Source organism: Pinus tabuliformis, chromosome 7 (genome assembly GCF_031772625.1).
Source record: "Pinus tabuliformis cultivar Carrire ecotype Pingquan chromosome 7, CPIR1, whole genome shotgun sequence".
Classification (NCBI taxonomy): Eukaryota; Viridiplantae; Streptophyta; class Pinopsida; order Pinales; family Pinaceae; genus Pinus; species Pinus tabuliformis.
In genome coordinates this window covers 672,538,911-672,552,018 of record NC_142293.1, presented here as the reverse complement: position 1 = coordinate 672,552,018, position 13,108 = coordinate 672,538,911, and the positions used below count along the sequence as shown (strand labels likewise).

General features: G+C 37.3%; 1 protein-coding gene across 1 annotated transcript in view; it reads right to left on the bottom strand.

Moving 5' to 3' along the window:
* Positions 1 to 13,108, bottom strand: part of LOC149249250 (Tetratricopeptide repeat (TPR)-like superfamily protein) — a 386,408-nt gene that overhangs the window by 48,209 nt on the left and 325,091 nt on the right. The window contains exons 25-26 of the mRNA XM_089452450.1: positions 6,788 to 7,152; positions 6,564 to 6,655 (exon numbers count right to left, since the gene is read on the bottom strand). Of these exons, the coding sequence (XP_089308576.1) occupies positions 6,564 to 6,655; positions 6,788 to 7,152 (457 nt within the window). The remainder of the gene's footprint in view (positions 1 to 6,563; positions 6,656 to 6,787; positions 7,153 to 13,108) is intronic.

Below are 13,108 nucleotides of genomic sequence, written 5' to 3'. Positions count from 1 at the left end.
ACAGCAATGCAAGTGCCAAAGAGGAGTATGAGTGGCTTGGAGGATGCTAGATCGATTTGCTGGAGGGAAAATGGTTTTCCCAGATATTTTCCAATGAGATAAATTGTCGGAGCTTTGCTGCGAAGGCAAGCAGTTGTAATTCTCTATTTCGCTGAAGATTATTAATAATAAAACCTTAATCTGTTGGACTGGTTTTACGTTCGGAGCTTTACAAGGGACAATTGTCCAAAAATAACAGTGTCAAAATTATTGTGTGCGTGTGCATTAGTTTCTCAGTTCCAGTATTTTATTTTTCCGCATCGTTTTTAGTTCTGAAGAATTGGAATGTGAGTTTATTGACATTTGGCATTAATAATTAACAGAAAACAAATAAACTGCATAAGTTGGGAGATAAATTTCCAGTTGTTCCGATTCGTAGAAATTTCACATAGTAGCCTAATATGCCTTCTCTACAATGCTATAGGTTTGATCAAATTTTGATGTGCCAATATAAAGTGATGGTATTTTTCCAAAAACTAATTTTTCCTATATCCTTCGAGAGAGAACTTGTATAACGTGCCATACCTGCAATTTTTCAAATCTGCTTCTAAAATTTGGACTTAAAGTAAGATGATCTACCTTTTATTTAATGTTACTGTCGACATTCAAATTGGAAATTTCTAGCTTCAGATATGACTAATTTTTTGGAAGAAACTTTTGTCATTTTATGTCAAAGGAGACACTGTCTCCAGAAGATTATTGCATAGACTTGTAGGGGTCTTCAAGCCCTTTCCAACAAGTATTTACTCGTCCTCTAACTCCTTGTCGTTGATGAGATATTGAATTTTGAAGTTAAAACATCATATTTTGCCAAGTTGGCCTACAGAAACTCAAGTCAGACGCTTCTCAAGAGACGAGTCTATTCATCATGACGAACAAGTATAAATAAAAACCTAGATTCCCCAATTCAGACATCCAATTTGGTCAAGTAAATCTGAGGCAAGGAAGATTTCACACCTCGTGAACTAAGGAGCAAGAAGATAAGACAGAGATTATATTTGGTGTTTTTTATTAGGCAGTTCTCTGTTTTTTTGTGGTTTCTTGGATCATTGAACAGGCACCTTACAGCTCTCTCTTGAATATCATTTTGACCTTCCTTTGAAGTAGATTACAGGCCTGTGATTGGTTGTTTGTTTGACTAGGGTTTTGGCCTCTTGTTAGGTCAATCCTTGGACCCTTGAACAGTCATCTTGAAAACAGCTCGGACCTGTGAAAATTGATGGTTTCAGCCCTGTTAAAGAACTCAGTCTCGGCCCTCTGGAAGGTCTGTTACAGACTTGGGCTTCGGCCCTGTACAGACCTCAGTCTGGGCCTGTGTAAATCATCCCCAGACCTCTGTTCTGGCCCTGAAATAGCACAGATCTTTGGCCGTGTAATCTATGACATATGGCAGTGTCTGTGTGCTCTTTTGGACAGACCTTTTGAGGTTTGGATCAGGCCTTCAGGCAGAATTTAAGAGCCTTGGAACAGACCTACTGAAGCAAGCTTGCGAACAATCCTTGGAGAAGACTTGAGTAGACGTTTTGAAGCTGAATTAGTGCCTTATAAAGCAGATATTTGAAGTTGATCTTGTCCACTGGAAGAAGACAATCTTGAAGTCTCTTTGGAGCAGCGTTAAAGCCCTCATTGTTGAAGCCTATTGAAGACATCCCTTCGAGCAGGCAATCTTGAAGACTAGTTGAAGAACCTTGTGCAGACCAATGTTTTTAAAACCGGAACCGGTGACCGGACCGGTCCACCTAATGAACCGGTTTACCGACCAGAACCGTCTCTAACCGGCACTGGTTTGGTCTAAACGAACCGGTTTAAAAAAAATACATTAAATAATTAATTTTTTTTAATGAAACAAAACTATTTTTAAGATGTAAAACCATGATTCCAAGCCAATAGAGACAAAATATGCAAAGTTTGCTCATTTAAATACCATGTAAAGGTGAATACATCAAAATGGCACCGAGTGCAATACATATCATCAACAAAATAGCAAAATACATAACAAATGAGGCTCTAAATGGCCTATAAAGTCCAAAAACATTGCTGCAAGCTATGAGGCCATTGGCCTACTACAAGTCTACAGTATACACATGATCAATCATCAAGTTCATTACCACTACTAGACACAAGATCATCATCAGGAGCTACATAGACATCATCTGGTTCAGAGTCTGAGGATGCCTCAGCCTGATCTGCAACCTCAGTATCAATGCCACCAATGACAATAGAAGTGGACCTAATGGAAGCACGAGTTTGTCGACCTGCATGACTAGTGCCTTCCATTGGTTCTTTGCCTTTCTTTGATGCCGCTATTGATCCTGGTTCTGATGCCACCACATAATCTGCTTCATCCCCCGCCAAAGCCATGTCGATATCAAAATCAGCCTCAAACACAGGTTCTTCAGTCTCCTCCACCCATTCTGATGTTGGATCAATATCATCCAACACAATGGGATCTCGATTAGGAGTTTTTCTCATCATTTGGAGCTCTAATTGCATTTATTGTTTACCCCCAAACCATGAAATCCTGAAAACCATTATGTCTGTTGAATTTTGAGTGAAATCTAAAGTTCTAGTTTCTCCATATGAAATCCAATGAGGTCGAAACCACTCTCAAACATCCTGAGTCATTTCATGGTAATGTTAAAAATTTAAGTAAAAGGATGAAAATGAAAATTAAAGGAAATGTCACTTTTACTTTAAGAATTTAACATTACCATTAATTGCCAACATTGTTAGGGTTGAAACACCCTTAGTCCCCCCCCAAAACCCCTCAAACACAGTCAAAAACATGTTTTTTTAACTTTATGGTGGTTGTGCCTAAAACCGGCCGGTTTAGGACAAAACCGGCCGGTTCCGTCCTAAATCGGCCGGTTCCGTCCTAAACCGGCCGGTTTTCACCGGTTAGGGCACAAAAATGGAGAAGTCAGCATTCAAACCGGGTTTTTTGGCCGGTTTAGACCGGCAGGCTTGCTAACCGGCCGGTTAGACCGGTAACCGGTTTTTAAAAACGGTTTTTAAAACACTGGTGCAGACCTATTGAGGACATTCTTAAGAGCAGCCTTGGAAGACATCCTTTGAAGCACCCTTTGAAGACATATCTGGAGCAGCTTTGTTGAAGCATCATTGAATACTTTCTTAGAGCATTATTGAAGACATCCTGGAAGCATTTTTAAAGTAAGTATTACATGTAAAATTTCAAATTGACCAAGTTGGAGCTTGGAGTTGAAAGGATCGGAGTCCTGATTTTTGACCAAGTTGGAGCTTGGAAATTGTTGAGAGGATTGGAGTCCTCATTTTGACCAAGTAGGAGCTTGGGTCTGTTCAAGGTTGGAACCTTGAAAAAGTCAAAAAAATTGTTGTACAGGTTGGAGCCTGATTTGTTGTACAAGAGGATTGGAGTCCTCACCATTTTGATTAATAAAATTATTTTTGTTCCATCTCTTATTTTCTGGTTTCTTTTGTGATAAAAAATCTTAACTGGCATAAAATAACAATTGAAAGAAAAACTAATTCACCCCTCCTCTCAGTATTTCCAACATAATTTACTAGGAACATTTGTTTGAGACTAATATCATGACTAGTCAAACACCCTACTTTCCGTAGCCTGTATTTCTGAAATTAATTACCACATGAACTTTTTACCACTAATATTTCACTATGTCTTCTCAAGTTTCCAAAACTTTCACTGTCTGAAACTTCCTCAAAAATGTTAAAGAGAAAAATACCAAGATGACTCATTTGAAGTAGCCAAACCCAAGGATTGTATGTTTTGAAACCAAATGTTATGCACCAAACACCCAAATAGCATAAAAATAGGAAGAGAAGTAACTCTACGCCTTGAGAAGGACAAGGAGGAGTGAATGAGAAACTGCTTCAAGAGGGAAACCTCCTATTATAATATAAAAGAATACACAACATGAGATGACCTCTAAAACTATGTCTTCTTGGTGTAAGGTTGCAATTGCAATTAAAGGGTCTAACCAGCCATTAATGACCTAGCCAACCAAGAAGGATAACACTAATACAACAATAGAAATGGAATAACTCTATGTCTAGAGCTTAACAAGATCTTTTGTATAATCCTTCAAATCTTTACCCCATCTGTTGATCATAGAAAAATTTTAACAAGGCTCTTACAAAGCTTTCAAATTTAACACTAAAGATGCAAACGTGTTGCTTGTTGGTTAACCTCTCTTTGGTCAGTTCTTCCACTGATCGTTTTCGTGTTAGGTATTTAGATGCTATATCCATGCTTACATCTGGCTTGTCAACTATGCTAGGTACTTCTAATATCTCTGTTGTTAGTAGGCAGCATCATACATCTGCTTTTTCCCATGCTGTTTCCTATCATGAATATGCACAATTAGTTAACTGTTCCATTAAAGGATGTGGAAGGCAAAGGGTTCGGTCAAATTAGTCTCACTCTCTAGCTATGCATGTTTTCAGATTTTTACTTTGGACGTGTGGAGCTTTCTTGATCAACTTTGTTTACAGTTTTGGTAATTTGAATTTCGATGCGTTGAACTTCATCATTGACATTTTGACACAACCATAAATGATAATTAATATTAATATTTGAGCCCCAATAGACTAAACTGTTTTAACCTATAAACTGTGATTATAGAATAAAAATTGTATTCTGTTGCTTCTGATTTTGTGTGATGTGAAGACATCTGATTTTTCAATTAGTAGATACACTTTAGAGCATGATTTTCATTTCCCTGAAATAAAAAGCTGAAATTTGATTTCAAACCAGAAAATTTATGCATGAAATGATAAATTGAACTTTCAATTTGTCTTTTCGAATATAAAATGTATATTTATAATTTAAAAAGAAAAATAGGGTTAGGGTTAGGGTGTTGATTCCCCAATTCCTAATTTCAGGAGAGGTGATCTGCCTGCAGCAGAATCTTCTGATGATTCCAATGCGCAATCACAACTAGTGTAACTTTGCAAGAAGTCAAAGAATTGTTTCAGAAGAGAAATTGTTTCCTTGCTCTTTGTTAAGGCAGGACATATGTTTTGGAACCTGAGAAACTACAGAAAGATTCATGCATTCTAAGGAGTGGATAGCTGTCTACTTCATAGCCGATGCATGTGGAAACAAGGAGTTGAGTGAGTCAGTGCATTTGCTCACGAAATTTCCTGTGTACTTTCACTTGCAATATTGTTACTCTGTAGAGTATGGACAATTGATACAGAAGTCATCCGGGAGAGAGGTTGAACATGAAAATATGGAAATGTTGTAGTAATGACTAGTTATTAATTATTTCAGAAGCACAAAAGATGTCAACATAGTTTGTTGAGTTAGAACCTCTATTGTAAACCTATTATTAATGAAGTGCTGAACAAGAGTAATTAATGGTTGGAACCTATTATCTGCTGCATATGTGATTGAAAATCATTTTTCTGTTGGCATTGATGTCACAAATCTTCGATAAGTTTTTTTATGGTAGTAGAATCCCTTTGTTGAACCCTTGAGACCCCTGCTTGCTGATGGGAAGTCGCAAAAAATAATGATGCTCCAAAAACCCTTGGAGTGGAGCAAAAAAGAGATGATTGAACAAAGAAACTGTACATAACCATGTAACAGCATTTCCTAAGCAAGAGAAAAACATAACAAAATCACAAAAAGGAAGCTAGTTGCGCATTGAGAAGGACATCGTAAGTATTGATACTAGGTACCAAGAATGACAACAAGATCACACCAGAAAATGGGAGTCAAGGAACACACATGAAAAGAAATCAGACTCAAAACCCTTTAACACAGAATACAAATGAACCTTCCACTCACAGGGTTAGTAGCATTAAAACTCTCTAGCGATTGTAACTACAAAGTGAATTTTTCTTGGATAGTGAATGGTTTCCAATATACTCAATCCCATAACCACGAAACACTACATGGGTGAAGGTGTTGAGCAATCAGCATCATCTACCCCGGTTTCACTCTTGATAAGTTGATTAACAGAATAAATTTTAGATAGGATAAAATATCCCAAAAGCAACCAAACCTATGATGTTTGAAGTTTGAACAGAGTCCTAATCATCAGTATCAAATACCAGATGACGTATACACACATATTGAAGATGTTGAACACACACACATAGATAGAGAGAGTAGTTACAATGGTATATATGTTATTCTCACTTCATCAGATTTCAATGAAATAAAGTATAAAATGCTAAAGTACATGACAAGTCATCTTGAGCATAAAGCTTACATCTTGACTTAGAATAAAGCTTTGAACTACAAGCCCACATCAGGTAGCCCAGTCAGAAATGTTTACCCTCCACGCCTTCTAAAAAGGAGAAGCTAATCTTTGCCATACATCTAATTTTATGTTTTTATTGATCATCTATATTTCTATTGATCAAAAAACGGAGAGAGAGAAAAGAGAAAAGAAAAGAAAACAGTTAAATTACTACAAATCCAATAACAAGAAATAAATTCTAATACAAAGGTGCTTTTAAGAGTTTAATGTGTGATATTAAACTTTAACGGAAATTCATGGCTTTATATTACCCACCGGATAAGAGTACTTTGTGGGTGCATATGTAAAGCTTTCCGCAGGACCACCTCACCATTTTGGACACCAGATCTTATATTGGCACTTGAAAGCTGCAAGATGTGACAATATCAATGAGCAAAGCATGAAAAACCATGCACAGAAAAAGCACCTGGGTGATCCTAAACTAATTTACAAGCATAAGAAAACACACCTCACATCATGATAAGTGGACAAGAACATACCTGTTTTCTAGTTGCCAGTAAAGAGTAAAGTTTAGGGAATCTTTCATGCAGAAAGAACAAATCAATATTTTCACTAAGAAACATGGGAAACCGTCCATTAGAATCAAGAATGGCAATGGCAAAAGCAGTTAAACTGAAATTTGAATCTGTACGAATATCCCTTGGTGTCTTCAACAGTTCAGTCATAGCATACTCCTGCCCGAAAATTTGATAAACTAATTTACACACCAGCCCAAGATTGGAAGCCTTGATATTCTCCTTTGAAATGGTCACTGCTTTATGAACCATCTGAAGGGATAAATCATTCTTGCCAATCTGCCATAGTGCTACTGCATATATTTGCAAACCTTCAATGCCCAGCATACCTGACAACAGAAATTAGACACGAAGCACTCAACATAAGCTGCATTCAAGGATGATATATAGAACTTGGAAGTACTGTGTTTTAATATTCTACCCAATTCTTTCCTATTACATTTCCAAGTCGACTTCAACATCAGTCCTCAACTACTAGGACTGCATAAGCAGATATCAAGCCGTCTCCATGTTAGGAATTAAAATCTACCTCACAAAGTAATCTATAACATATTCTTAAGTTTTTTATATCAAATGTAACACATCACCTTGTGAAATTATGCTTGTAGAAAATCATAAATATATCATCACATCAGCTTATATTCGCGTACTTTTCTTGGTGGTGAAAAATTGTTTTGAACATACACTGCCGCCACAATATCAGACGAGCAACAGATAATATAGTAAACTGATATAAAGAGTGTCCCAGAATAGACAGAATCGAAGAAAACCTTAGAACAAGGTTTAAAACATAGGACAAAGGGTAGGTAACAATAAAATATTGTTAATCCCACTTGGCCCCGTAAGCCCCCTTCCCCTTTCATGGACTTATAGCCCGCTTTGTTTCCTTCTTTGCTTGCAGCCATTAGTGGTAACTTATATTATATTTATAAGGTGTATGTATACAAACCAAGAGTCATATTCTATGTGGAACACATAGGTCTAGGCTTATAGCCATTTCATAAATACGTATACTTTTGTAATCTAGGGGTTAAAACTGGCGTATTGCATCATAACTAACACAACCCAAATATAAGATATAAAGAATATGCCATAATATACAATTAATGAAATGAATACTCTGCTGTGATGTGAACCTCAGGATTTAGCATGACCTTATTATTCAGATAAAGATCTTACAAACACGCAACTAAAGTTTCATCTATTGAATTTCTTTCCAACCCAGTATTTATCTACATTAATATACTCTAGTAAAATTGGAATAGAACACCTGTATTTAAGGAGCTACTAGTTCTCAAGCTCTACTCAACAGATGTTTTTCTACGCCATCAAGTATCATGTATGCTCACACAAGTTGTAAGTACAAGTACAACTAGCATTCATGTGGTGGATGGAAATTCCTGAAAGAAACATGATGAGGAGCCATAAACAAAAGGTTCCAGATATGTATCAACAAGGCCACTTTCCACGGAGAAAGGAATGACATAATGAACCAAGAAGGAAAGTGATGGATGGCTAATGCCGTACAAGGAAGAAGCTCAACTAAATTTCATGACATCAAGGAAAGAAATTGATCAAGCAGCTGAAGGACCCACAAAGAAGAAGTTCCTGATGAAAAGGAGAGTACCCAGTCAAGGGGGAGCTCTGACAAGTCCCTGATTGAGAGGGAGCTTGCGCAAGCTCTTGGTCAGAAGGAACTTGCGTACATTCCTTTACAGGAATGAGCATATCTTCCCTAGTTGAGAGGGAAAGATAGACCAATGTGGAAAAAGTCGAAGTCGGGATTAATTCAGCAAGGGTCCAAAAGTTGAAAAACTCGTCAAAGTCTGGAGTTTTTTGAAAAAGTCGGCAAAATTAAAAAAACACAAAATTATTCATTTTTTTTTTCTTTTTTAACATCTAGAGTATCCACAACATCAAATAAATGCATCTCCACATAAACATGTAAAGAAAGCTAATATATAATATGTATATGAAGTCTAGTGCTACATCACATATCAAAATAGTGAATCAACTCTTGAATTTTGAGTTCTGTCTGGGTCTCAACTCTCAAGAGTCAAAATATCAACAAAAAATATAATAAATGTATATCATGAGTCATCTAAAAGTCATCAAGTAATCAGTCACTGAGATCCTCTTCCCCTTTTAATTTTTGTTTCCACTAATTCTATAAACAAATAAGTCATGCATTTATTCAGTAGATTGTAATCTGCTTGGGTAATAAGGTGTCAGGTGGTAGGTCCAATGAAAATTAACAGTATCATAGTAGATGTGAAAATTAACGCTTGGTGACTCCAAGTTGCTTATTTCCTGAGAAAACAGTAGATGTCAGATTACTAACCTAGCCTTGGCATCTATTATTCAAAAACTCTTGGAGGTAAAATCCACTTCTGATACATAACCTTTCCCCACATTTACAGGGAGTTCACCACTAAAGAAGATTCCCTTTCAAAACGTGCTCTCATTGCAGGAAGGATCTTTGTTGTCACAAGATTTCACAGGTACTTTGTTCCTGTCTAAAAAATGGGTTCTTTTTGGAGGCACTGCTTTTGTTTTTTTTTGGACAGGTTGTTGTTGTTTGATCTTCATGACCTCCTCTTTGTTGTTTCTTCTAGAAGCATTCAACAATTGTAACAATGTTTTTGATAGTGTGGGTTCTTTCTACGAAAGACTGTTGTATGCATGTCCTTTTGGTACTTTTGTAATCTTTTGAAGGGGCAGTGGCCGTTAGAGTCTGGATCACTGAAAGCCTGGAGGCTTAGCCAATGTATACTTTGCTTTCTAACTAGAAATATGAAGTATAAAGATTTGTTTTTCCTTGGAAAACAAAAACATATCTTAACCTCAAAACTAACAGATTACAAATGAGACTGTTATGCTCACAAGAAGTATGACAAACAATACAATGCAATAACTTGAAAATGCATGGATGGAAGCTTCAATTTACAGTTTTTTCACCTTTGCAGCCTCTTTATCTGCGGCTTGGGAAGGGAGGCAAACTTTTTGGGTCGACTCCCGATTAAATTAGGAGTATAAATCGCCAAAAAGTAGGGGGATTAAATCGTTTAGTTCAAAAAATCGCATTTTTAGGATTAAATCGCGATTTTTTGCAGACTTTTTCCACACTGAGATAGACACAACATTCTTGTCTTCATTTGGGAAGAAAGAATGAAGGATTGGATAATCATCTGGCATTCGATGCTCTTTGAGGATGTGTAGGGCATCCAAGATAAGAGTAGGCAAGAGGACCAATATTCTTTGAGGGCGTGGAACCCAAGATAAGAATAGTTTTAGAAGGTCATACTCGGTGAACACTCGAGTGGGTATGTACCTTAAGAGACAATGATGAAGGTGTCTATAGTCATTGGTCTCACCAACATTGTGCTCTGATCTGATGAGAGATAGAGCTGTCAGTCAAGGCCTTGTTGTGGAAACAACGTTGGTTACTATGATGCTATACAAATGGGTTACCAATCTAATTCTTCTTATGAGAAATTCTTCAAATTGAGAATGACCATGTACCATCATGAATACCTCCCTAGTTAGGAGGGAGTGTTGAAGAAAGTGTAACTAGGTTCGGTCTTCATGACATTGTAATTATGATTTTTAAGAAAATGAATTTATCATTATGCCTTGCTGCATGGGTTTCATGAGCAAGAGGTTTATTTTATAGATGGCTCCCATTGAGAGCCTTAGGATTTATTATTAAAGAGTCAAAGTCATGAAGAGCTCTTCTTGAGCATTTATGTAATGTATATGAGTCAACCTAGAGTCTAGATCAGCCCTCCAAGACAAGCACAAATCCTCTTGAAGAAGGCAACAAGCAAAACGATGAGAAATGCAGCCATGTCGGCCTCAAATTGAATTAAATAACTAAAGGACAGTCATGTCAGCTCAATAAAAGGACACAACGTTTCACACTGTCATGTCGGCTTGAGTACATGGACAGACAACTATATATACGCAACTAAAGTCACCACAAGAAGCACAGAAACTCGGACTTCTCTGAAACTTCGGATGATGACAGAGGCACAGAACTTCGGAAGGGTACAGGAGGTACAGGAATCTCGGATCAAGGCAGTTGTTCAGTACTTCGGATGGAGAGGTATCACTATGGTTTTCGAATGGGTAAGACAGTGAGGTATTCTCGGCATAATAGTGACTAGGTGCCAAGAGAACACAGTCTCATTCTCGGTGAAAATCTCAGTGCTGTCACAGGAATCCTACAATACCACACACAGTCTCGGCATAATTAAGATGGAAGGATCTCATAGTGACACACTATCTTGGCATACATTAAAGTGCAGTCATAATCCTATGACAGTCATGATGTCGTTCTTGATGAAGACATAGTCACAAAGGTTATGATCTCAATGAAGGAACAGTTATGATGAGACTATCATGATATCGGTGGATCTACATGCAACTCTCCTATACATATCTCAATATGAAGATCTCCTTGATAAATGCCTCGATGATGGTGCAGAAATGATGATGATCTCAGTAGTGTCAAAGAAGAGAATTGGTGTCTTGGTCTTGGAGTGGCCTAGTAGGTCAAGGGTCATGGTCTTGGTATTCGTCAATTGGAATCTCTATAAGAAGAATTTTGTGGGGGAGGTTTTGGCCCTGGTAGAAAGCCAACATCGAGTGTTCTAGTCTCTTTGTTTTTGTTAGCTATTTGATGAACTAAGAAGACACACTCTAATAATAAAAAAGTGAAGATTGTGCTAAGAAGTAAAGATTAAATAACTCACAAATAGTTATCATGCAAGAAGAATCTCATTATCTACATGTGCCCTAGAATCTACAACATTTATACGCAAAGGTACCCCATGGACATGTGAAGGTAGCTTTATCTTGCAAGGCAATCTGCATTGGGTTATATCCACTAAAACTATTTAGGAAGGAAAATTATATTTCCTGGATAGGGTATCCAATAACTGATCAACAAATGTTAGTCCTTCCCTTCACCAGTTTATGAAAAAAATCTACTCCACTTTGTGATCTACTCCCTCATATAGAGCCTTCAAACCCGACAACTACAGGCACTGATTGATGTCATTATTGTCTTTGTAATTGCTACCTATTCAATGGGCATTCATGACAAGCATGTTTTGTGGTGCACTATAAACAAGAAACTGCCAATGTTTCAATTTCCTTTTTCTTCTTGACAGTTTATCAATCTAGACTATCAGTGAACGTAAAATAGTTGCCTTCATATACTATAGCAAATTTCAAAGTTCTAGTTTTGTTAATCCAACTGTGGTACTAGAAGTTTGTGCAACACTTACTCTAATTCCTTTACCACTTTTACTCACAGCTCTTGCGTAGTTTTTGCAAAAATTTATTATCTCATCATAAGTGCATTTGGAAATATCTCCACATGCGATCAAATTTAAAGCTTCCATACAATCACTTCTTTCTTCTCTCAACAAAACGGTCTTCAAAGAGTATTTGTCAATTGTACAACTGCTAGATCTCTCGTCACTGAAGTGAAATCTCTCAACATAGGCCTCTATCGATTCATCCACTCCATTAGCCATTCAAAAGATTTCATCTCTTAAGTCTTTAGATTTGCAATATTCTTTGTATTTCTCTCAAAAAATATTCTCCATTGTTTCCCATGTTTGTACACTACGTACATTTGGACTCATGAAACATCTTAGGCTTGCATCCTTCGAAGTAGAAGGGGGCAATCTCTGCTTTTGGACATCATCCTTGCAATCATATGTTCTGTAAAGGAATTTGTTTGATTCCTCAAAGAACATTCCATGAAAATGGGAGAGAGCTATTCATTTTATGTTTTTCATTTTCACTTGCTCCTCCATTTCTAGGATAGGAAACCCAAACATCTCTTGGCGTTCTTCATTTCAACCCTCCACCCTTCCCTCTACTTTTTCATTAGCCATAGTGGTCAAGGAAAAATATGAAAATGCAAAAGCTTCTTGTTACCCACCACCAGTGGGTGACGCCATAGGAGAATTTTTCTCCTAGATTTGTCTTCCGCTGACAGCCAATAACCCCTTTCAGACACCAATGTAGTCGATGTTGTGTCGGATGTCTCTGCTCCCTGAGCCAGTCATATGTCCCTTCGCCCATCTATCGAGATCATATGTTTGAAGGTGGGCCATCCAATCTTGAAGGTATGTCTTTCATTGTGCAGTCAGGCGTTTATGCTTATTTTTCTTGGGCACACTTGGCTATGGATTATTGGGTGACTTGGAAAGAGGAAGAGTTTTGATTGTAGTCTTGTTTCCTTATCTTAACTGGGGGGTTAATCCTCAA